This window comes from Poromitra crassiceps, assembly GCF_964638095.1.
Source record: "Poromitra crassiceps genome assembly, chromosome: 4".
NCBI lineage: Eukaryota > Metazoa > Chordata > Actinopteri > Beryciformes > Melamphaidae > Poromitra > Poromitra crassiceps.
Genome location: NC_139626.1, coordinates 63,857,331 through 63,884,024, shown reverse-complemented (window position 1 = coordinate 63,884,024; position 26,694 = coordinate 63,857,331). Strand labels below are relative to the sequence as shown.

The following is a 26,694-nucleotide window of genomic DNA, read 5'->3' as shown; positions in this document are numbered from 1 at the left end:
ACACAGGAGCACCCGTGGCTGCTCACTGAGGTGTGGCTCACTACAGCATCACACAGGAGCACCCGTGGCTGCTCACTGAGGTGTGGCTCACTACAGCATCACACAGGAGCACCCGTGGCTGCTCACTGAGGTGTGAGGCTCACTACAGCATCACACAGGAGCACCCGTGGCTGCTCACTGAGGTGTGGCTCACTACAGCATCACACAGGAGCACCCGTGGCTGCTCACTGAGGTGAGGCTCACTACAGCATCACACAGGAGCACCCGTGGCTCCTCACTGAGGTGTGGCTCACTACAACTACAACAAACAGCCTTCCAGTCCACTGACCTGCCTTGGCTAAAATCTCGTAACACTTTAATTAAAAGCCGAGTCCAAAATTGCCGCAGGTCCCATCTAGACGCGGGGTCTGGCTACATACTTTGTAAATAAACGCGGGTCTAATTTTATTTTTGCCTGCCAGCATTTCTCCCTTCTCATCAGCTGCTCCAGAAAATCTAGGTTGTCCAGTGTTGGGAGGGTTACTTTTAAAATGACAGAGAGATTACTGAATACAGTACATGCCCTGAAATGAAATTTGTAACTTATTCCATTAGATTGCTTAGAAAAAACATTACAGTACTCAAGTTAAGTAATATTCTAAATACTTTGGATTACTTCAGAAATGGTCTTGCTGCCCATTCTCTTGTGGTGTGTGGCAGATGCACTGTGCGCTCACAAATTGTTGCACAATTTTTATATCTGTTTATGGAGAATGCATGCCTTTGCCTTATATGCATTTTAGAGCAAATAAAACAAACCAACAAAGTAATCTATTTTTAAAGACGGTAACTGTATTCTAGAAAGTAATCCCTTAAAGTAATCTATTTTTAAAGACGATAACTGTATTCTAGAAAGTAATCCCTTAAAGTAATCTATTTTTAAAGACGATAACTGTATTCTAGAAAGTAATCCCTTAAAGTAATCTATTTTTAAAGACGAGAACTGTATTCTAGAAAGTAATCCCTTAAAGTAATCTATTTTTAAAGACGAGAACTGTATTCTAGAAAGTAATCCCTTAAAGTAATCTATTTTTAAAGACGAGAACTGTATTCTAGAAAGTAATCCCTTAAAGTAATCTATTTTTAAAGACGGTAACTGTATTCTAGAAAGTAATCCCTTAAAGTAATCTATTTTTAAAGACGAGAACTGTATTCTAGAAAGTAATCCCTTAAAGTAATCTATTTTTAAAGACGAGAACTGTATTCTAGAAAGTAATCCCTTAAAGTAATCTATTTTTAAAGACGATAACTGTATTCTAGAAAGTAATCCCTTAAAGTAATCTATTTTTAAAGACGAGAACTGTATTCTAGAAAGTAATCCCTTAAAGTAATCTATTTTTAAAGACGAGAACTGTATTCTAGAAAGTAATCCCTTAAAGTAATCTATTTTTAAAGACGATAACTGTATTCTAGAAAGTAATCCCTTAAAGTAATCTATTTTTAAAGACGATAACTGTATTCTAGAAAGTAATCCCTTAAAGTAATCTATTTTTAAAGACGATAACTGTATTCTAGAAAGTAATCCCTTAAAGTAATCTATTTTTAAAGACGAGAACTGTATTCTAGAAAGTAATCCCTTAAAGTAATCTATTTTTAAAGACGATAACTGTATTCTAGAAAGTAATCCCTTAAAGTAATCTATTTTTAAAGACGATAACTGTATTCTAGAAAGTAATCCCTTAAAGTAATCTATTTTTAAAGACGATAACTGTATTCTAGAAAGTAATCCCTTAAAGTAATCTATTTTTAAAGACGAGAACTGTATTCTAGAAAGTAATCCCTTAAAGTAATCTATTTTTAAAGACGAGAACTGTATTCTAGAAAGTAATCCCTTAAAGTAATCTATTTTTAAAGACGGTAACTGTATTCTAGAAAGTAATCCCTTAAAGTAATCTATTTTTAAAGACGAGAACTGTATTCTAGAAAGTAATCCCTTAAAGTAATCTATTTTTAAAGACGATAACTGTATTCTAGAGGTTAGATTCTCTGCCCGCACCCGAAAAAGGCCCAACCCGGCCTGTGGGTCAGGCCCGGGCGGGTCGGGCCGGAACCAGCTCATGGTCAGATATAATACCTTTTTTTATATATATAATTGAGTGTGATGAACAGAATGTTAAGACATTATAACCTTAAAAACCTGTGTATTCATAAGACTGAACAGACAACAGGGTTATAGTTTAGATAAACAGCCAACTGACTAAGAACATTTCAGGCCGGGCTCTGGCTCATAAACGCAGCCGATGGGCCAGAATGGGCTCAGGCTCGGGTAAGGTCAGTCTTTTTTTTAATGGGCCAGAGCTAAGCTCTAGGGGTGTGCCGATTAATCGTATAATCGATGCATCGCGATTAGTCACGTGACAATTAAAATCGATTCACAATGTTCGATTATCGATTTGCAAAAAATTGCATTTTTTTTTAGGAAATTTTTTGCATTTTTTTTTTTTTGCTTTATTTGCAAAAAATACGGTATTTCGCCCCGAAAGCAGTTCCTTAACTGTAAAACGAGACCAAAACCGAAGTACTGGAAACTGGAATCACTGAAGAAAGCATGCAGGGTGGCTGTAACATGTGATGCGTGGACTTCAGTCGCAACTGAAGATAATGGAGGTACATTTGTTTGTTTACTTTAATTAATGGATACTGACAAATATACCTTGCTTAAAAAAAATCCTGTTTGGTGAAAAAGATACATCGAAAATCGTGATTAATCGTAATCGTTTAATAATCGAATCGTAGCACCCTTAATCGTAATCGAATCGAATCATGAGGTGCCTAAGGTGGCACACCCCTACTAGCTCTAGTCAACTGTATTCAGAATACCACAAATGTCAACTGTAATGGAATTATGGAATACAGTTGAGTTACTCATTGTGTGTGTGTGTGTGTGTGTGTGTGTGTGTGTGTGTGTGTGTGTGTGTGTGTGTGTGTGTGTGTGTGTGTGTGTGTGTGTGTGTGTGTGTGTGTGTGTGTGTGTGTGTGTGTGTGTGTGTAGCGGCTGGTGGTGAAGCCAGACCAGCTGATCAAGCGACGTGGGAAGCTGGGGCTGGTGGGCATCAACCTGGACCTGCAGGGCGTCAAAGACTGGCTCAGACCCCGCCTCCTGAGAGAGACCACTGTGAGTTGGCAGCTTTCTTTTCTTTCTTTCTTTGTGTGTTTATGAGGTTTGTAAGGACAGGAAGGTGTATACTGTACATTACTATGTTCACACTCTGTGGGAGACATAGGCAGGGGAAAGGAATGTTCAGATAAACCCAGATTGAAGATTAAGAGATGCATACAATTGAAATAGAACAAGCAACGGGCAAAAATGGAAAAAATTGGTAGATGATGTTCGGGGGAGGGGGCACACAGACAGACAGACAGACAAAAACAAAACAAAATGGCAACCGTATATATATATATATATATAAGCTACGGCACAGCATGGATGGGGCTTTGACACATCCTATCAAGCCTCTGAGGTAGATGGATCAGTTCACTTCTGCTGGGAAGACGACCATCTGACCCAAACGTTCAGGAAGAGCTTTTCTTTATTGTCCAGTTTATATGGAAGACCTTCCATTATGAAGCACGGTACGCAGCTCCCTCAGCCATTGGTGGAATGTGGGGCTGCACTACCATTTCCGTCAAATGAGGCTCTGTCTGTCTGTCTGTCTGTTTGTCTGTCTGTTTGTCTGTCTGTTTGTCTGTGTCTGTCTGTCTTTCTTTCTTTCTGCTCATTTAGCTGCCTGCCTGTCTCGTTACGCAGACACAATGCTCAAGTCTGTTCTGAATGCCGAGCTATCCTGTACCTAAGTCTCCCATCCAAATCACATGCTTTGATCAACTCAGCCTGTGGCCAGGAAAATGTCCAATGCAGAGAGACTGCATGTTGATGCTTTGGTGTTTATATATCCTTATCTTTAATATATGTGTATATATATATATATATATATATATTTTTTTTGGGGGGGGGGGGGGGGCATATTATTGATTCGGTTCTTGAACTTTGATGTCTTTCTTACTTGGATCATTTTTGCATTTGCACACAGGGCTGAAGGCCTGTCTGTAAATAGGAGCCATGATCTTGATGTGGTTCTCTGGCTAAATAAGTTATAAATGAATTGAACATGCAGCCTAGTGGTCTGATACGTAGTAATCACATGATGAGGACCATGTGCTATTACATGAAAAGCACGTAAGCCACCATTCTCTGTCCATTGGTCACACAATATGGACCTGCTATATGTGGTGGCGCGTTGTCACCAGAGGACATGGGCTTATGTTTAGATCTGCCAGGTCAGAGGTTATGGAAGTTTGGTGGGGGGGGGGGGGGGGGGGGGGGCGGTATTCTGGTCTGCCACCAGGAATGCCATCGTTCTTGGCCCTCTCAGTCCTGTCCTCTAAAGGCCCAATTATACTCAACGTTAAAGACGGAGACGGAGACGGACAGAGCCTTCTGTCCGTACTCTGCGTTCATTTCGTCCGTTTTCTGTCCGTCATCTGAAAGCTTACTGATACGCATGAAACGGAGCAAAACTACACACACACTCATGCATTTGACTCTCTACTGCCCACTGGTGGATGTATTGCTTAACATGATACCAACGTGAAAGACGCATGGAAGTATGTGGGCAGTGACGATTACACCGTTTGAAAGGGACGCCCTTATTTACGGATGAAAATGGAGTATAATTGGGCCTTAAGGCCATGTTTAGACGACAAGTTACCGTCTCTGCATAAAACGGCAAAGTGAGCCAGAATAACATTGAAACTTCTGGTTAAAACCTTCACAATATTGGTAATTAAATAAACTAATAGTTTTATTGATGCATGTCGCAACGTTTTTTGTCTGTGATCCGAAATACACAGAAGACATATAGAACACGGACAACTAAAAGTCAATTTTAACGACAACCCTGATTTTTATTTACCCAGTTATAAAATACGGCTTTTATTTTGAAGGTAAAAACGCCTAGCTTCCCCTATTCTGTCTGTTTCTAACGGGCTTGATTTAGCTTTGTGATTAAAGTTTTTAAATGCATTTTCCACGCGTCTGACACAGAAGTCACAAATGGTAGCCTAATAAACTGCTCCAGATCATGCTCCAGATTGGCTTACCGAATAAAAACACAGTAAAGCAACATAAAAAAGACCTGAGCACAATTGGGACTTCACTTCACAGACTTCACTTGAGGAAATGCATCGCAGACAGTGAGTTGTTGTCAATTATTCAATGTGGGAGACATATATATATATATATATATATATATATATATATATATATATATATTAGGGATGTTCATTTTGAAAATTTTCCAAAATCGATAATCGGTGAGAATTAACGATCAATTATCGATTATCGATTTTATTAATACTTAGAAAATTTTCAATATTTTCATTTTTTTTTTTTTTTTAACAAAATGAATGCCTATGGCAGAAAATACGAAAGACAACGTGTTCTCCTCAATGAACTCTTTATTTCAATGTGTCTCCTCTCCAACACTGCTGTCCCCGGCGCATGCCGGTGTGAATTTCTCATGTTTAAAACAGTTTTGTTGGCACAAAGGCCCGTGCCCAGCCAGAAAACTAGAGACTATATGAAGCTCCACCTCACGTTAGTCGGCTGTACAATGGAGTGGGGCGAGGAGGAACGATTTCCACCCAAACCTAGTCCAAAAAAAAAAAAAAAAAAAAATTTTTTTTTTTTTTTTTTTTTTTAAATAATTAAAAAATCGATCCAAATGCCACAGGATCGATTCCAATCCTTAACGATCGATTATCGATTTTCGATAATTGATGAACATCCCTAATATATATATATACTAGGCATCTCACGCGCTACACACACTCAATTTCTAGGCTCAGCTCGCATACGCAGCCTGCTTTATTGGCATGCGCAGCGCACGATTGCTCAACTTTGCATCACTGATGACATCAGGAAGACTGGCTCTGAGATCCTAAAAAAATACTTTTTGTCTGCTGCTGTCAGCCACAACATGGATCATTTCTGCTCCCATTCCAACCTTGAGGAAAGAAAGTGAATCTTTCAGCAAACTCCTGGCCCTGAACTCATGGCAGGCTTCAGAATGCTGCTGCACGCGTGGGATCAAGTTTGTTGCAGACTCCTCGGTGTTCATCTGCGTCATGCTCTTGGTGTTAATCTGCGTCATGCTCTTGGTGTTAATCTGCGTCATGCTCTTGGTGTTAATCTGCGTCATGCTCTTGGTGTTAATCTGCATCATGCTCTTGTTGTTAATCTGCATCATGCTCTTGGTGTTAATCTGCGTCATGCTCTTGGTGTTAATCTGCGTCATGCTCTTGGTGTTAATCTGCATCATGCTCTTGGTGTTAATCTGCATCATGCTCTTGTTGTTAATCTGCATCATGCTCTTGGTGTTAATCTGCGTCATGCTCTTGGTGTTAATCTGCATCATGCTCTTGGTGTTAATCTGCGTCATGCTCTTGGTGTTAATCTGCGTCATGCTCTTGGTGTTAATCTGCGTCATGCTCTTGGTGTTAATCTGCATCACGCTCTTGGTGTTAATCTGCATCACGCTCTTGGTGTTAATCTGCGTCATGCTCTTGGTGTTAATCTGCATCATGCTCTTGGTGTTAATCTGCATCATGCTCTTGGTGTTAATCTGCATCACGCTCTTGGTGTTAATCTGCATCATGCTCTTGGTGTTAATCTGCGTCATGCTCTTGGTGTTAATCTGCATCATGCTCTTGGTGTTAATCTGCATCATGCTCTTGGTGTTAATCTGCGTCATGCTCTTGGTGTTAATCTGCGTCATGCTCTTGGTGTTAATCTGCGTCATGCTCTTGGTGTTAATCTGCGTCATGCTCTTGGTGTTAATCTGCGTCATGCTCTTGTTGTTAATCTGCATCATGCTCTTGGTGTTAATCTGCGTCATGCTCTTGGTGTTAATCTGCATCATGCTCTTGTTGTTAATCTGCATCATGCTCTTGGTGTTAATCTGCATCATGCTCTTGGTGTTAATCTGCATCATGCTCTTGGTGTTAATCTGCGTCACGCTCTTGGTGTTAATCTGCATCATGCTCTTGGTGTTAATCTGCATCATGCTCTTGTTGTTAATCTGCGTCACGCTCTTGGTGTTAATCTGCATCATGCTCTTGGTGTTAATCTGCATCATGCTCTTGGTGTTAATCTGCATCATGCTCTTGGTGTTAATCTGCGTCACGCTCTTGGTGTTAATCTGCGTCACGCTCTTGGTGTTAATCTGCATCATGCTCTTGGTGTTAATCTGCATCATGCTCTTGGTGTTAATCTGCGTCATGCTCTTGGTGTTAATCTGCATCATGCTCTTGGTGTTAATCTGCGTCATGCTCTTGGTGTTAATCTGCGTCATGCTCTTGGTGTTAATCTGCGTCATGCTCTTGGTGTTAATCTGCGTCATGCTCTTGGTGTTAATCTGCGTCATGCTCTTGTTGTTAATCTGCATCATGCTCTTGGTGTTAATCTGCGTCATGCTCTTGGTGTTAATCTGCATCATGCTCTTGGTGTTAATCTGCGTCATGCTCTTGGTGTTAATCTGCGTCACGCTCTTGGTGTTAATCTGCATCATGCTCTTGGTGTTAATCTGCGTCATGCTCTTGGTGTTAATCTGCGTCATGCTCTTGGGATAACAAACATATGAAAACAAGAACACAAAGGTCAAATACAGCTCGCCAGGGTGGACAGACAGCCTGTACTTCCTCCCTCCCACCTGACCCACCACTCCACATCACACAAGGCCTTCAGAGAAGGTCTCTGTCCCCCCTTCCTCTCCTCCACGTCACAACCTTACTCTCCCCCAGTCCCCCCCCCCTCCCCCATGCCCCACCCCTTCAACTCAATGTCAGTAGTTTGTGCACACAAACTAGCAGGATAATAATTGTCTTCTTATTCTTCTGCAGAGCCACTCATTTCTGGCTTGGCAGTAGTTGCTCGTTAAGAGTCCATAATGAGCTTTGACTTGTGGTTGCTTCCAGTATGGTTTTTGAAATGAACCCGTTTCTCTCGACAGGTGGCAAAAGCAAAGGGTGTGTTGAAGAACTTCCTCATTGAGCCATTTGTTCCACATACGCAGGTAATGTGTCCTAAAAGTCATCCTGTGTGTCTTTTATGCCAGTGTGCAAATGTCTACTTGGTATATTTATTCCACATAATTGTGCAGTAATTAAGCGTGCTCTGAGTGGGATGGTGTTTATGTGTGACAGCATAAATATTCAAAACAAGTGAGAATGTGTGCTCTCCTATTGGTAAATGTATTTACACAGGGTATCTGCTGGGTCTTGAAAAGTATTAAAAGTTGATCAATCAAATTAGGGGAAATTAAGGCCCTTAAAAAGTCACTATTTGAGAGGTATTAAATGTTATAGCGATTCTACTGATTGTGTTAAATGAGCATATGTTATCGTCTCATATTGATCGCAGACCCCTAAATTGAATCTATATCATATCGTGGCAGACTGCGTGATGTCAGCAAAAATCGTATCTTTTTACAAAAGTGGTTTTTGAGGCCTTCAAAATATATTGAAAAAAGGTATTGAATTTAACTTCAGGACTCATGCGTATACCCTGTTACATTTTGAAGTAAAAGTTTGAAAAGGAGTTGAACCCAAACTGCATGCCTCCTTGCCCTAATGCCACTGGCCTGTCCACCCAGGAGGAGGAGTTCTACGTGTGCACCTACGCCACGCGTGAGGGCGACCACGTGCTGTTCCACCATGAGGGCGGCGTCGAGGTGGGCGACGTGGACGCCAAGGCCCAGAGGCTGATGGTTGCCGTGGGCGACAAGCTGAGCGAGGACCAAGTCACACAGCAGCTCCTCACACATGTCCCCGAGGACAAGAAAGAGTAGGGACATGTCTTAACTGCCTGTTTTTTGTTTTGTTTGTTCTTGAAAGAATATTTGATGCATCTCTGCTCTGATGATTCAAACAGCATGAATACATGATACTACTTAGCAGAAGGCACAGAATGATGCTCTGTCTCTCTAATGGAAAAAAATGGTTCTATCTCCATTTTTGGCCAGTGAACCCAACGTTTAATGGTGTTATGTGCATTATTGACAATAAAATAAATGGATTGTAGGACTGGGCGATATGGACGCAAATCACATCTCGGTATTTTTAGGCTAAAGGCAGTACACAATATATTATTTTTTTTACGCGGGATAAATGTTCAGTTGTAAGTGAAAGTCACATGTGAGATGTCACCAGCACTTAATTAAAACAAGATTATACTTGGCAAAATACCTCTATCGATATGTGACAATATTGTAGGGATGACTATTGCTTCCACAAAATATTTACACAATGAGATTTTTGATCAATAATAATCAGTCATGTGGCTATAATGACTAAGTGGGTAAAGGCATAATAGAACACCTACAACAGTCGGGTACGTTCAGAAAATGACGTCGATACTATAATGCAGCCTTTAAAACCAGGAAATGACAACATGTATGCCATATCGTGATAGCCAAAATCTAAGACTCAGGGTTTCTCCCAGAGAAGTTGTTAGGCCCGGTGAGTATCTTTTGACAGAGCCCCCCGGCAGGGGGGAAGTCAACTTTGCCCCAGAAGGCTTTCATTACACTGGGGTAAACGCTGAAGTCTGGTGCTGCATGGTTAGCTGTAGTGTTTGTAGCTGAACACTCCCACCCTCAGCGCTGAAGTCTGGTGCTGTATGGTTAGCTCTAGTGTTGGTAGTTGGACACTCCCACCCTCAGCGCTGAAGTCTGGTGCTGCATGGTTAGCCGTAGTGTTGGTAGCTGAACACTCCCACCCTCAGCGCTGAAGTCTGGTGCTGCATGGTTAGCCGTAGTGTTGGTAGCTGAACACTCCCAACCTCAGCGCTGAAGTCTGGTGCTGTATGGTTAGCTCTAGTGTTGGTAGCTGAACACTCCCACCCTCAGCACTGAAGTCTGGTGCTGCATGGTTAGCCGTAGTGTTGGTAGCTGAACACTCCCATCCTCAGCGTCATGTAGAGTGGAAATGCAAATTGCAACTGGAGAAGTTGATGCACTGCTCCACGTTCTTGCTGTGTTTACTGTTCCTCTTGGCAATGAGGCTGTGATTGTCTGTGGTTTTGTGGAGGTGTCCCTGGCTTTGCCAACAGAGTGACCTTGTGCAGTTGGTTTGAGCCTGTTTTCCTCCACATGTGGTGTCTATCTCCAGTGCAGAGAACATGTGGTGTCTATCTCCAGTGCAGAGAACATGTGGTGTCTATCTCCAGTGCAGAGAACATGTGGTGTCTATCTCCAGTGCAGAGAACATACTGAGCTCTCTCTGGCCTTCTGTCTTCCCTTTGTATTTACTGTGTTCTCTTTACAAGCAAAGTGTGATTCAGTGTCATCTGGGCTCATTTGGTAAGGGCTTGTGATCATCTGGGCTCATTTGGTAAGGGCTTGTGATCATCTGGGCTCATTTGGTAAGGGCTTGTGATCATCTGGGCTCATTTGGTAAAAGGGCTTGTGACTCGTGTCTATTCACCTTATTCACCACGCCCACTTTTTCTCTCTTCCGCGTTCCAACACAAACGTATTTGTTCTTCCGGTTCAGTGCTAGTTGCCTTCTGTGGCTAATATTAGCCACTAGTTAGTTATGTTATATGGCAGTAAAATGCCACTGAATGACCAAATTGATATAACTTTTAACCATTTCGAGTAACACTGTTTCCATACGGATCACCAGCGTTAGTTTGTTGTTTATAACGTGGCTATATTCATAACGTTTCTATCTCGGATGCGTTATTTCGAATCGCACATAGGTTACGCTAAAACGCACATAGGTTACGCCTCGAATCGCACGCAACCTATGTGGGTTTCAGGACGCAACAGCCTCGACTCCACTAACGTCATCTTTAGAGCACAATATTCCTGGAATGCAAGTTTAACTAAACAGTTACATGTCCTCTGCATTCTACATAAAATTAAGATATTACGGGTTGTTTTATTTTGTATGTTACATACGTATTGGCCAAGATATGTTAGTTTATGGGGGAGTAATTTTGCCACTTTAGGAGCGGAGTGTGCGCGGCCATTTTGCCTGCGGGGTTTTTGGCAAGTCAAAACGGAAATACTATTACGAAATGACGTAATGCGGAAGCGTCCATGTGTGGGCAAAGAATAAGGTGAATAGACAGTAGCAGTCCTGGGCACCTGGCAGCAGAGATGGGGGACTTGGACAGTCCTGGGCACCTGGCAGCAGAGATGGGGGACTTGGACAGTCCTGGGCACCTGGCAGCAGAGATGGGGGACTTGGACTTGAGACTTGGATTTGAGTCGCACACAGTGACTTGACTTGAGACTCATCCTCAAAGACTTGAGACTTGACTTGGACTTGAGATTTGGTACTTGTGAACACTCCTTAATTTATTTATTTATTTACGAGTTTTTTTCTTTTGTTTTTTTGTGCATTAACATTAAGGAAATTACTAATAATAATGTCAACTAATCAATGCTAATAGATAAAGGATAAAGATAATATAGTACATGTTTGAAGTCCGGACCTTATATACTGTATATATAGATATATCTATATATAGATATAGATATATATAGATATAGATATAGATAGATATAGATATAGATATATGATAGATATATAGATATAGATAGATAGATATTATAGATATATATTATATCTCTATGCAGTGTTCTCAGTCAACTGGACAGCATGCAGGAGTAGATGATCGTCCGCTCATCCATAAGCGACTTGAGACTTGACTTGCAAAAAATGACTTGTGAGCATCTCTGCCTGGCAGTGGGGACTCTGATGCTGTTGCCTTGGTAACCACACTGGTTGATGCTGATGCTGTTGCCTTGGTAACCACACTGGTTGATGCTGATGCTGTTGCCTTGGTAACCACACTGGTTGATGCTGTTGCCTTGGTAACCACACTGGTTGATGCTGATGCTGTTGCCTTGGTAACCACACTGGTTGACGCTGATGCTGTTGGATGGCATGAGGCAGAATGAGATGTCATTATTTACATCTGATGGTTTATAGATGGTGGGGCTGCACGATAAATCCTGTTTTCATCATCCTTACAATATGACCATGCACAATAAACACACAATAAACGCATCGCAAAGACTTCCCAAACACCTGTGTGTAGCGTCAGCTTGAGTCGCTAACAGCTGAGAGCCATGCTTGTGGGAATAGGCTGTTCATTGTTTGGGGTCTATGTTAGCGGTATTAAAGCAGAAAGACATAGGAACTGTATAGCTAATAGGGGTGGGGGGGGAAATCGATACCATAGTATCGCAATATTTTGCCTGACAATATTGTATCGATATTTGGACGCCAAGTATCGATATAAAAACAAAAATTGCAGGCCATGCCATGCCAGGCCACCGGGCATCTGCCCGAAGCGCCCGATGTTGCAGTCCGTGCCTGCAGTGGCGTATTGAGCCAAGAGAAGCCTAATAATGTAGCCTACGTGTGGGGCAAAAAAAAAAAAAAAAGCAAACACTGCATGTTTCATTTCCGGTGAGGTCAAGGAAAAGGTAGGAAAAGGAGTTAGACAATATATCGAAATATCGCAATATTCAATATATCGCAATAGTAGCATATCGCAATACTATCGTATCGTGACTCAAATATCGTTTTAGTATCGTATCATTGCATCTGGTGATTCCCACCCCTAATAGCTAATCTGCATACTTCAATATGAAAGGATATGGCCGGGTGCCCTCTGCATCCAGGGTGCAGCTAGAGCAGGAAACTAGGTCAAACCTAGTCTGGACGGTGTGTGATACATGAAGGCCGGAGATGTGCTTTGTTTTGGCTGTGCGTTCACGTGTGGATCCTGCAGCTGTTTGGAGCATCAGTCGTGCATGGCCTCATCCCACCTAGGCTGTGCTGGGTGTGTGAGGTCGTGCATGGCCTCATCCCACCTAGGCTGTGCTGGGTGTGTGAGGTCGTGCATGGCCTCATCCCACCTAGGCTGTGCTGGGTGTGTGAGGTCGTGCATGGCCTCATCCCACCTAGGCTGTGCTGGGTGTGTGAGGTCGTGCATGGCCTCATCCGACCTAGGCTGTGCTGGGTGTGTGAGGTGGGTTTCCAGGACTGCCCCTCTCACTCAGGTCACTGACCCTCTGCTTTCTCAGTGTTGCTGACAGTCTCTCTCTCTCTCTCTCTCATCTGTGTGTGTGTGTGTGTGTGTGTGCACTGTCACTCCCCCTCTCGTCTCTCTTTTGCCGACAGTCTCTCTCTCTCTCTCTCTCTCTCTCTCTCTCGACCCCCCTCCCCTCCCCTTTGTCTGTGTGAGCGTATGGCCACTTGTTTTGCCACTGGCTTGTACTACAGAGATGCGTTCCTTCCTTCCTTCAGACAAAGCCTTGTATAGACTGGCCGCTTCCCGTCAAGCAAAAATGCATTTTCCAGAATTCATACTTCAATATTTTGTTTATTTACCGCAAGTCTCATCATCACAATATTGAACAATGTTATCACATCGCAGATTTTCCTCATATCGTGCAGGCCTAATAGATGGTGAGGAAAGCTGTTCTCACTCATTGTTTTTCATAGTATTCCAGTAAAGCTGTGTTCACACCAAGATATTTATTTTTCTCTCTGTCGCTCGATTCAACCCTTTGGAATCGCTCTGTCGCTCTGTTTAAATCGCTCGTCAACAGGCACAATAATTGACGGACATCTGGGGGCTATAACGTTACGCAATGTCATGATATTTGTCCACTACGAGCCACCGTAGTTGTTTACAAGCTAAGCCTATCAGCGTGCTCCTAATGCGAGCTCCATACCGGTAGTACAGACTTCACTTCATGTCAGCTGTCAGGCTGTCAATGAGCTGTCAATGCGGTTTGTTGCCACACAATAAACCAGCGGTTTGTTCCAAGCCAGTGTGATCCTTGACTCACTCTCACACGGCAGCCAATCAGCGTTGAACAGCGAGCGACTGATGCCAGCGTAATTTCGCTCGAGTTGGGATATTTCATCTCGGGCGACGAACACATTTTCTCCCTATCGCTCTGTCTCTGTCGCTCAGACGCCCAGCGATTCTTCTCCCGGGCGAATATACGCTCAATCGCTCGTTTGCATTGACTTTGTATGTAAACTCAATGCCAGCGAAAAACTTGAATAGGTCGGTGTGAACGCAGCTTAAGGCATGTCATCCACTTCCCTAACACAAAGTAAATGCTGTCTTGGTTTTGTCTACTCATTTTAATCTCATGATCTTGTCTCTTTTAAAGAGTCCTGGCCAGTTTTATAGTGGGCCTCTTCAACCTGTACGAGGACCTCTACTTCACCTACTTGGAGATCAACCCACTAGGTACGTTCTTCCCAGCTAGCTAAGACGAGGAGTTCTAACTTTCAGAACTCCCAAAAGCAAAAGTGTTACTAAGCAATTCTGAACGTAGGGAACTGTCCTGACATCTTTATTTAAGCAAAACATTCACCACCACAACCACCAGAATTACTCAGCCCAGAGAGAGAGACAGAACATCTCAAAGTAACCCCTAAGAGGATAGTAATGGCTCGTTCAGTTTTCAATTTAAATGTCGCAATAGCTCATTTGTTTCGTAGCAAATATCAAAAACAAAAACATTATTACATAAAAACAGTTTGTAGCAGTGCAAGTTGTCCATGCCGTTTCAGGCAAGCAGCATAAGACAAATCATTGTCGTCATCACAACCAGTACTTCCATCCCCATCAATAGTGTTGGCATCATGAGTGACAACAATCGTCGTCCTCCCTCTGCCAGCAGTTAGTCCCTCCACCTGTGTCCCTCTGCCAGCAGTTAGTCCCTCCACCTGTGTTTTTGGCAGTAGCTAGGCTGAACTGATGGCCAGAGGGTAAAGCGCAAATTATGCTCGAGCGAAATCGCCGGTGCTGACTGCGCCGAGGGGGTCGCCGCAGCTGGGCGTCCTATCGGCGCAGCTCGGCGGAGGGGCCGTGCAGCTCCTCGAAAATGTGACTCTGCGGCGTCAACTGCTTGTTGTGAGAAATGCCATTTCCTCATTTAACAGTGCTTGTCCCTCATCTAGCAAAGCCTTCTGCAGGCTCACCGGAATGAATTTTGAAATGGAGGAACAATAAAATGTCCCCCCACCGACATGATTGCAAGTTCTTGGTAAACTACACGATAACGTTTTGAACATGTACCGCAGCCAACGCGCCGAGTTACGTTCGAGTATGCACAGACTCGCCTTTCCGCGACAGGGCGCCAAGTGGAGGTTGTGCAGAACCCTGCCAGTATGGGAGGTGCACATTCCCAGGTGATGACATGCTTTGTGTACCACCTGCCGATCAAGTGACTCAGGCTGCTGACCTGTGCCTGCACGATGATGACATTACACACGTTACCAATATATTACCAAGCCAATATGTTCCCAATGTTCTGTAAATGCTGAGTGAATAACATGACCTCTTCCCTCTTACCAGTGGTCACCCAGGAAGGAGTGTACGTCCTCGACATGGCAGCCAAGATCGATGCCACAGCAGATTACATTTGCAAGGCCAAATGGGGCGATGTGGACTTCCCCCCACCCTTTGGCAGAGAAGCCTACCCGGAGGTGAGGGGGGGGGGCGGGGGGGGGGGGGGGGACAGAGAAGCCAGTAGCTTTCTACTACCACCCCCAAGCTTAATCACATTCACCTCACCTCATTCAGCAACTTTGGTGCACACGTAGCTTCAGTCCTCCTGGTCTGTGTGTCCACGCTCTACCTCCTGAGCTAAAGCCGTGCGTCCACGCTCTACCTCCTGCGTGGACCCCAATGTAGCACTCATGTTGTGTGTCCACTGTAGGAGGCCTACATAGCCGACCTGGATGCCAAGAGTGGTGCCAGTCTGAAGCTGACCCTGCTGAACCCTCGCGGCCGGATCTGGACCATGGTGGCTGGAGGAGGAGCCTCAGTGGTCTACAGGTAGGAAGCAGACACCTGAGGGCAGTGGCTGGAGGAGGAGCCTCAGTGGTCTACAGGTAGGAAGCAGACACCTGAGGGCAGTGGCTGGAGGAGGAGCCTCAGTGGTCTACAGGTAGGAAGCAGACACCTGAGGGCAGTTTTTTTTCCCAAATTGGCTTTGCATAAGGAGAGGCTGTTTAACCTTCTTCGCCACTTGTTGCACTCACAATTTGAGATGCGAGGCATCCTTCTCTATGTTGGTTCCCTTGATCCAAAGATATTTAACAGTGGTCAAAAAATCCAGATACACTTTGATGCAGTTTACAGACTTTTTGCACAACATTTGAAATGAAATCGTGCATATATGAGAAGCTAGTCTACATATACGTTTGTCCAGATTTTATTACACTTATGTTTGGTCTTTGCAAGCCAGGGTTAGCTTATAAATAAAAAGACTGTAGACTGGCAACTTGACTTGTTGGTGGAGGCATACAACCGCAAGGCGGTTATTTCTAGTTTTAAGATGCAGGAAGTTGATGTATTTAAAAGAATCAGGACGCAGTATTTGATTGTCCGTCTGTCCTCTGCTGCAGTGACACCATCTGTGACCTGGGTGGGGTGGATGAGCTCGCCAACTATGGCGAGTACTCTGGAGCGCCCAGCGAGCAGCAGACCTACGACTACGCAAAAACCATCCTGTCCCTCATGACCCGTGAGAAGCACCATGAAGGTGAGTATGGCTACAACAACCCACTTCTCCAGGGGCTTTGACAATCATGGACTGCCAGTCCTGACAGTTTTGATTGGACTGGTTAAATAATTTATAACATTTCTTACAGACTTTGGTCATAATATTGCTTTAAACATGGCAATGGGTGTTTGCTCACACCTCTCCCATGTGGCTTACCATCATGGAGTTTGCATGTGGAGTTTGCATGTTCTCCCCGTACCCCCCAGGGGGTTCCTCCGTACATAACCCCCCACTAAAAACATGCAGAAGTTCGTCATCCGACCAGTGACGACAACATCTGAATTTGGTCCAATGATGGTCCAATGATGGTCCCCGGGCGCTGGAAAGAAATAGCGACCACTGCTCCTGGCCTGCCCCCCGGAGGAAAGGACAAGCCTGGATGGGTCAAATGCAGAGGACATATTTCACCGGCCACCGTCAGCATGAGTGTGTGTAGTGGCCGCATGCATGTGTTGTAGTGTGTTCATGCATGTGTTGTAGTGTTCGTGTGACAATAAAGACGGGCTGCCGTCTGAAATCGTGTTTTTAAATCGTGTTTATCATTGCTTGGATCTCCTTGAGTATTTCACAAGGCCACTTTTGAGTATGTGTATGTTGCCAGCAATAGACTTCATGGCTGCTCACCAAACTGTTACTGAGGCATCAAGTTACAGCCACAGACGTGTCTCTCAACATGCCGACTTCTCTACAGGGAAGGTGCTCATCATTGGAGGAAGTATCGCCAACTTCACCAATGTAGCAGCTACATTCAAGGTGAGAGATACGCTACAACACTTACTTGATCTGAGACAATGTAGCAGCTACATTCAAGGTGAGAGATACGCTACAACACTTACTTGATCTGAGACAATGTAGCAGCTACATTCAAGGTGAGAGATATGCTACAACACTTACTTGATCTGAGACAATGTAGCAGCTACATTCAAGGTGAGAGATATGCTACAACACTTACTTGATCTGAGACAATGTAGCAGCTACATTCAAGGTGAGAGATATGCTACAACACTTACTTGATCTGAGACAATGTAGCAGCTACATTCAAGGTGAGAGATATGCTACAACACTTACTTGATCTGAGACAATGTAGCAGCTACATTCAAGGTGAGAGATATGCTACCAACACTTACTTGATCTGAGACAATGTAGCAGCTACATTCAAGGTGAGAGATATGCTACCAACACTTACTTGATCTGAGACAATGTAGCAGCTACATTCAAGGTGAGAGATATGCTACAACACTTACTTGATCTGAGACAATGTAGCAGCTACATTCAAGGTGAGAGATATGCTACAACACTTACTTGATCTGAGACAATGTAGCAGCTACATTCAAGGTGAGAGATACGCTACCAACACTTACTTGATCTGAGACAATGTAGCAGCTACATTCAAGGTGAGAGATACGCTACCAACACTTACTTGATCTGAGACAATGTAGCAGCTACATTCAAGGTGAGAGATACGCTACCAACACTTACTTGATCTGAGACAATGTAGCAGCTACATTCAAGGTGAGAGATACGCTACCAACACTTACTTGATCTGAGACAATGTAGCAGCTACATTCAAGGTGAGAGATACGCTACCAACACTTACTTGATCTGAGACAATGTAGCAGCTACATTCAAGGTGAGAGATATGCTACAACACTTAAGCCCATGGCACACCAAACGAACATTCTCAAACAAACACAAACAAACACGAACAAAGACAAATGTTCGTTTGGTGTGCCATAGCTGTCTGTCCTTGTCTGTTCGTGTTTGGCGATGTTCTGTCATGTTTGCCAGGATTCGACTTGTTCAATCCGGCGTTGTTCGCTGTTCGCTGTTGTCTGGTAACTTCCCATGTTTTCAGTCGCGTATCCATGGAAACGGAGCTCACGCATGCGCGCCTAATGCCTGCGGTTGTCTGGTCAGTTTGGTCAGAGGCAGAGCCTCCTAACGTTACACGCGACGCAGCAAACATACGTTTCTCTGCCAACCATGTGCCATCACACTGGGCATCAACAACACTAGCGGGAGACTTCTCCCATGCACTCCCGCAAATAAGTAATGTTTTGCGCAGCAAGGTTACATAATGAGGGGGAGAGAGAACATCCATGACGGCTAACAACGAGCTATGCTAATAACTAGCTAGCCGTTCAGAAACACATGTAAACAGCCGTGTGATCACTGAGAACGTCAGTAAAATAAGGAGAGAGCTGCAGGTGCTTATGCAGAACTAGTGCACGATTAAGTGCACAGTGGGTAATGACCCGCTGTGATGAAGAATATAGCGAGATTAACCAGGTTGATAGCAGAGAAAACACTGTTGCAGCTGCCATCAGCAGGACCTCCAAGCTTCAACTAGCGTTGCCTGCGGTTGCCTGTCACATGACGCCTTCATGGTCCCTCGATAAAGTCTGCAGAAATATGCACGTTCCCTCACCTCTCTCTCAAGAAGCGTCACGTGAGTGTGGCGTTTAAGGCCATCTGTCGCTACAAAAGAAATAAACTGGGTGTATCATTGTATTACTCGACAGATGTATAACTAACTTTGTCAGTCTGAGCCATCTTCTATGTGCTGTAACACAGTGCAGTTTCTATTTTTCTGGTGTTTCTTTTTTACATGTTTGGGACTGTTGTGCTGAATATGTTTGGTCGGTGTGCCATGCTTTCAAACAATCTCCAACATCTGCCAACATTCACAGACAATTGTCTGTTGGTGTTTGTTGGTGTTTGTTGGAGAATGTTTGATTGGTGTGCCATGGGCTTTACTTGATCTGAGACAATGTAGCAGCTACATTCAAGGTGAGAGATATGCTACCAACACTTACTTGATCTGAGACAATGTAGCAGCTACATTCAAGGTGAGAGATATGCTACAACACTTACTTGATCTGAGACAATGTAGCAGCTACATTCAAGGTGAGAGATACACTACCAACACTTACTTGATCTGAGACAATGTAGCAGCTACATTCAAGGTGAGAGATATGCTACAACACTTACTTGATCTGAGACAATGTAGCAGCTACATTCAAGGTGAGAGATATGCTACAACACTTACTTGATCTGAGACAATGTAGCAGCTACATTCAAGGTGAGAGATATGCTACAACACTTACTTGATCTGAGACAATGTAGCAGCTACATTCAAGGTGAGAGATATGCTACCAACACTTACTTGATCTGAGACAATGTAGCAGCTACATTCAAGGTGAGAGATACACTACCAACACTTACTTGATCTGAGACAATGTAGCAGCTACATTCAAGGTGAGAGATATGCTACAACACTTACTTGATCTGAGACAATGTAGCAGCTACATTCAAGGTGAGAGATACGCTACAACACTTACTTGATCTGAGACAATGTATCAGCTACATTCAAGGTGAGAGATATGCTACCAACACTTACTTGATCTGAGACAATGTAGCAGCTACATTCAAGGTGAGAGATACGCTACAACACTTACTTGATCTGAGACAATGTATCAGCTACATTCAAGGTGAGAGATACACTACCAACACTTACTTGATCTGAGACAATGTAGCAGCTACATTCAAGGTGAGAGATATGCTACCAACACTTACTTGATCTGAGACAATGTAGCAGCTACATTCAAGGTGAGAGATATGCTACCAACACTTACTTGATCTGAGACAATGTAGCAGCTACATTCAAGGTGAGAGATATGCTACCAACACTTACTTGATCTGAGACAGTGAGTGCGTTTACACGCACACCAATAAACTGATAACTGGGAATAATCAGTTTATGGCAATAATCTGATTTCTGCGTTTACATGCACTTTAATAATCCGACAATAGGAGAAACCCGGGTTTACATGATTCAGTCAATTAGTCGGATTTCTCTCCAGAAAGGCGGCATTAATTCCGGAATAAAACAACAGAATATAGTTGCAAAATGCAAAATCACATTTTCCTAATTTATTTGTCCAGTGCAGAGGATGGTTTAGGTGAAAATTAGGTTGTGTATCTCGTCTACTTTACTAAAATTGGAATAGGCGTCACTTTGGAAGTGCATCTGTCAATAATATTTCCAACTTTACCGTGCACACAGCACGCAGGCAGGTGAGGTGACTTAAGCACGTCAAATGTTCATGACCCACAACGTGTGTTGAATTGAAATAGGTACTGTAGCCTACCTTGTTTTTTTTTTTTTTTTCCCCCGATTTTTTTATCCCATTTTATCCCCCATTAGTGCTCATTTGATTTCTCAATCCTGGTTGCTACTCCATCCTCTGCCGATCTGGGGAGAGCCGAGACTGGCTCCATGCTTCCTCCGAGACATGGGCAGTCAGCCAGCCGCTTCTTTTCACCTGACAGAGGAAGCTTCACCGGTAGGACATAGCACGTGGGAGGTTCACGCTGTTCCAACCAGTTCCCCTCCCTCTGAACAGGCGCCCTTAACGATCAGAGGAGGAACCACATTAGCAACCAGGATATTGCATGTTTTTGTGAAGGGGGTTCCTATATGAAGGAAACCCCCGGGAGGCACGGGGAGAACATGCAAACTCCACACAGAAAGGCCCTTTTGCCGACCCCACCCGGGCGGTGGGCACTCGAGGACATGCGGACGGGCACGCATTCCTTCAGCGTTCACCTCGTCCCCAGGTGGGAATCGAACCCACGACTTTCGAGCTGTGAGGCGATAGTGCTTACCACTGCACCACCGTACCTCCAGGTACTGTAGCCTACCTGTCAGAAAACGGACAGAATCTGTCATGGATTTTAACGTTATGTGTGTGTTGTGTTTTGAACGACTCTGTTGTCTGTAGGCTACGTCATTCTATTTGCAATCCGAGACAAATATTCGTCCTCTCCTATAGAATATCCACATTTCAACATAGTGCAGTGCAGCAGCGGTGCCGTTACAGGGACACCGCTCTGTGCGGGGAGAGAGAGCAGAGCAGAGCCGGTGAGAGAACCGGGAGGAGAGCCGAGGGGCCAGTGAGTGCAGCGCGTCTCTCCCTGCCTCTCACGCGCTCCTGTGCTTCTCTCTCCTGCAAGTCGTACATGCGCAGATATATAAACCCGAAAGAAACCCGGATATGCTGGATACATGCAGAGAGAAGACCGATTATTGCCCAGAAACCTAGGTGTGTTTATCGGTTTATTCATAACCCGTTTATGACCATAAACGGATAAAGCTTATCGGTTTATGCTGTTTACATGACCACTTGAATAATCAGGTAACTCAGAAATCCGCTAATAAACAGTTTATTGGTGTGCATGTAAACGCACTCATAGTTTGTAAAGTCAAATGCAAAGTCCTTTCAGTAAGATGACACACTAATAATAAGCCACCTGCTAATGATATTACTTACCAACTCTTCCTCTGTCGCAGGGCCCCAGAGTGTGATTAATAATGAATCAATTACTAGTTTCACCTAAAGGAAAACAAATTCAAAAGCTTTCAAAAGCTATTTAAAAATACAGTATTGTCTTTGTGATTTAAGGGTAGTCTGTTTATGAATGGCAGAGCTGCCAGAGCTCAATTCCAGGCAGGCCCTCTATAGACCTGATATAGGAACTGCTAAAACACATTGGTCTCTCAGTAGGTAATCAAGCTATTTGTAAAGTGTATGAATGCAATTTGGCCAGATCACACACAAAAGCTAGGTAAGTGTTAACTAGATTTTGATTGGCAGTAAAACGATCTATTGTCTACACAGGCCAAAGCAGAAGATAATCGACAGACAATAGACAACATAATTTTAATACCAATATGGTGCTGGTAATGAACCATGTGCTGGTGCTAGGACTGGGCAATATGTAAGGGTTAATGCATGACGAGGTGTCCGTTATCAGAATTGAATGGACGACATGGAGGCGTGAACCTGCGCCGAGGACGGTTGCCTCCGTGAAGTCCCCATCAGCTTATCCTGCAATGTAAACGTTCATTGCTCCAGTAAATGGTATGAACCTTGTCACCCAGGCCCGCTCCAACCCATTACGCAGAGTACGCAGACTGCGTAGGGCATCACGTGACTGAGGGCACCAAAAAAAAAAAAACCCTTTTTTTTTTTTTTTTTTTTTTTTTTGGTGCCCTCAGTCAGGCCACTCACTGAACAGCAGGCCAGGCGCCGCCTACTGGTTTACTAGTGGTTTTATTACTTTATTCAGGGTGCATCTCATTGTAAAATTGGACTCGGCCCAAATTGGGCTTCAAACGGCCCAAATTGGGCTTCAAGCGGCCCAAATCTGGCTTCAACCGGCCCAAATCTGGCTTCAACTGGCCCAAATCTGGCTTCAACTGGCCCAAATCGGGCTTCAGACGGTCCAAATCTGGCTTCAAACAGCCCAAATTGGGCTTCAAACAGCCCAAATTTTTCGCCGCCGCCCTTCGGACGCCGGCACGCACGTCGGCCTGTATCGGCCTGGCCTGCTTGGTATCTAATGCCCGGCCTGAATTATGATCCCAGTCCGCCCCTGCTTGCATGTACAGTTTAACAATCACTTGTTTGCTGACATGTACAGTAATTCTAACAATTGTTTGTTTCCCACATGTAATGAAATGTGAGATACACTAGTATCGTTCATAATTAATGATTTTGCAGTCTTTCGTTTGACAGTTATTGAAAGTTTTACGGGGGGGGGGGGGCACCACAGAACAATTACGCTTAGGGCACCCAAATGGCCAGGATCGGCCCTGTTGTCACCCCTTCCCCCAAAGCTGCACATAGCTGACCTGCATCTCTCTCTCTCTCCTCAGGGCATTGTCAGGGCCATCAAAGACTACCAGGGTCCTCTGAAGGAGCATGAGGTCACCATCTTTGTTCGGCGCGGAGGCCCCAACTACCAAGAGGGCCTGAGAGTGATGGGGGAAGTGGGTGAGTAATGTTAAACTGGTTTTATGCTTACGCCAAATCGCCAGCGCCGACTGTGCGCAGCTCGAAAATATGAGTCGAGAGCACGAGAGCTGTGATTGGCTGTTGCCTTGGGCCGCGCAAATATCTGCTGACGTACTTGTTGTGAGGAATGAGGAAATGGCATTTCCTCATTTAACAGTGCTTGTCCCTCATCTAGCAAAGCATTCCCCACCGACATGATTGCAAGTTCTTGGTAAACAACACGATAGCGTCATATGTAATGGACATGAGTGTACCACAAGCCACCTAGTGTTTTAGAGGTGTACCGCAGCCAACGCGCCGAGTTACGATCGAATATTACGTTCGAGTATGCACAGTCTCGCTGTCGCCGCTAGTCGGCGGCAAGGCTCCAAGTCGAAGCTGCACAGAACCCTGTCAGCGCCTGACATTCCCCTCCCCACCATGTCTTACTGACAGGGGAGCCCTCTTAAAAAAAAAACACACCAGACATACTCTCTGGTCATCTGAGCGGGTGTTATTGAAATGTGTGTGACAGAAATATACAAAATGTATATTTTGACAGCTAATGCACAAGGATTTATAGCATTTTAACGACAATAATTTAAGCTTTGATGCTACCTCCATTCTTGGTGGGTGGAGGGAATATGAACTGTCAGGGGGATGTTCTTAAATTGAGCCATTTGCCAAACTCCTGGGTGTATTTCTTTTCCTGCAGGGAAGACCACAGGCATCCCCATCCATGTGTTTGGTACAGAGACCCATATGACAGCCATCGTAGGCATGGCCATGGGCCACCGACCAATCCCCAACCAGCCTCCCATGGACGCTCATACCGCCAACTTCCTCCTCAACGCCAGCACCAATGCTATGGTATTTTCAATACAATGACATGTTTTACATTTTGCAAAAGCATTGCATACTGAAGTGCATCCCCCATCTTATTGTAATATAATTCAGTTATATACATGATGTTCAGACTCACACAGTTTCAAGCACTGGAAAGACTTTGCAGCTAGTTTATTATTTAATATTATGGCGTTTTTCCTTTTTATGTTCATGTTTGGACTGAGACCACTACTTCATTAGAGATGGGCCTCCATTTCAACTAGATGTGTTCTCTTTGGAAACTATTGCCATATTCATAAAGGCTGTGTAAACTGCAGCATTATTTCACTTTGGTGGACTATTTTACATTTTTGCACCAGAGTTAATGTACATCCAGCCTCCAGCAAAAGCTCACCTGCACTCCCAAGTGGTGCCCTTTCATTATCATTCAACGCAACTGGAATTACTGAAGGAAAATGACACTAAAATGATCACCATTTAGCATACATGCTAGGGAATTATGGTACTTTGGGTCATGTTTCCCCACACTGCATAAACTGCCAGCTTAGAAGGGTGGTTGGACTGTTAATGAATTTTTATTTTTTTATTATTATTATTTTTGGGGCCGGTGCAGAATGCAGCAGGGCCCTTACATTCGACTCTGTCGCTGCATTTGCGCACCCATCCTGGCCGAGTAAATGTCTTTCCAGTCCGGTAGGTGGCGGTAATGCACCTCTGGCTAATAAACACCGATCCTGGCCGAGTAAATGTCTTTCCCGTCCGGTAGGTGGCGGTAATGCACCTCTGGCTAATAAACACATCGTTGCCTTGAACCAATGGTGACTGGTGAAAAGTGAAAAAAGCTCTCTCTGACTCTGTCTGCTTCATGTGTGGCCGTGCCGACTCCCGACACACAGGAGGACAGACACAGCGAAAATGGCAGCGGCTTCTACGGATGGGCATTTTAAGCAATTTAAATAGTCTATTATGAACGAGTGCTCGAGCACTCGCGCGGGGGGCGCGGGCTGTGTGATTACTATGGTAATGTCTGAGCAGGGGTAATCTGCTGTGTATGGGGCTGTTCACACATAACGTTTGCATTTTTGCATGGAAAAAGCGCTACCTGGAGCATTTTTTTGTCAGGAGAGGGACTGACTGTGATGATATTAGGTGACGCTAAGCTAACATCATTCTAAAGCCTACCTTTAGACAGTATCTCCGGTTGGAGTAGCGCTTTGGAGCAGACAAGTTGTGAAACAAGCGAAGGCATTTCATTTCCAATACATGTCCATTGTTGCTGAATAGTGATCACCATGATGCGATTGTCTCCCAAAAAGTGATTCTTTCTCCACATTTCTTGTGACTAACGTTATGGGAAACGACAGTGTAGTCAGTAAACTAGTGCAACGTTTTGAATGAGTTTTATCGGGCGTGCACTATGAAGAAGCGTGCTTCTCATTCGGGAGAATATCTCCAGGCAGCTTTTTTCGGGAAGAGCTGCAAAACTTCCGGTTAAATTTTTCAAAATAATGTTACTTAAACAAAAGTCAATAGCTTATTGATGCACGTTGGAGGAGAAAAGGTATTTCAATGAATGAAGCAGCAAACCTTGTATCTAAATACTCGTTGTGATGTTATATGGCGTGAAACTGTGGCTGTAACGCATTACTCAAAATAAATAAGGTTACAATAAGCGTTTTATTTTGAAAGCAACAAGGCGGATGACGTACTAGTACATTCTGGCTGACTTGACGCCCGGCCGTGCAGTTGCTGCTGAAGTAAAAGGTGCTTCAACGCGACCAAAGCGAAAGGCTCAAACACATCGAACCTGGCTAAACATCTTGCCGACAGGCACCCCGACCTGTTCAAAGAGTTTAAAGACCGACAGGTTAGCGAACGTGAACGATAAACATACATGCCCTCAAATAAGTCAAACGAGTATTGTGTGACAAGCGAACTTGTTTCACTGAAAAAGTTCGCTTGTCACAATAGCCTACTCGTTTACAGTGAAACACGAGGCAATGTGCTCGAGCACAGATCTCTGCCAAGGAAGGAGCAAGTCATGACATGTAACGTTTAGGGGAGGGGACATCAGATGACTGCATACCATGTACAATATTTAATAACACTATGGGCCATAGTGTTATATTTGAATTTTGGGCCATAGTCTATGGCCCTCAATTCCAGTGTTATTAAAGCTTTTACATGGTAAGCAGTCATCTGATCTCACCTATCCTAATATTTACAATAATCCCAATTATTAATGATATACGAATTCATTGTAAAAAATACACCTAGCCTACACGTATGGGGGGGGGGAGGCTGGGAATACACCACATAATAATCCTACATTTCAATAGCCTACATTTATGTGTGAA

At 44.0% G+C, this 26,694-nt stretch overlaps 1 protein-coding gene across 3 annotated transcripts in view; it reads left to right on the top strand.

Moving 5' to 3' along the window:
• Nucleotides 1–26,694, top strand: part of LOC310774577 (ATP-citrate synthase-like) — a 58,719-nt gene that overhangs the window by 8,821 nt on the left and 23,204 nt on the right. For all 3 annotated transcript variants that reach the window (XM_083634667.1, XM_083634666.1, XM_083634665.1), the window contains exons 3-12: nucleotides 3,032–3,154; nucleotides 8,049–8,111; nucleotides 8,691–8,881; nucleotides 14,247–14,326; nucleotides 15,440–15,570; nucleotides 15,804–15,922; nucleotides 16,495–16,631; nucleotides 17,344–17,405; nucleotides 23,374–23,491; nucleotides 24,207–24,361. In XM_083634667.1, the coding sequence (XP_083490793.1) occupies nucleotides 3,032–3,154; nucleotides 8,049–8,111; nucleotides 8,691–8,881; nucleotides 14,247–14,326; nucleotides 15,440–15,570; nucleotides 15,804–15,922; nucleotides 16,495–16,631; nucleotides 17,344–17,405; nucleotides 23,374–23,491; nucleotides 24,207–24,361 (1,179 nt within the window). The remainder of the gene's footprint in view (nucleotides 1–3,031; nucleotides 3,155–8,048; nucleotides 8,112–8,690; nucleotides 8,882–14,246; nucleotides 14,327–15,439; nucleotides 15,571–15,803; nucleotides 15,923–16,494; nucleotides 16,632–17,343; nucleotides 17,406–23,373; nucleotides 23,492–24,206; nucleotides 24,362–26,694) is intronic.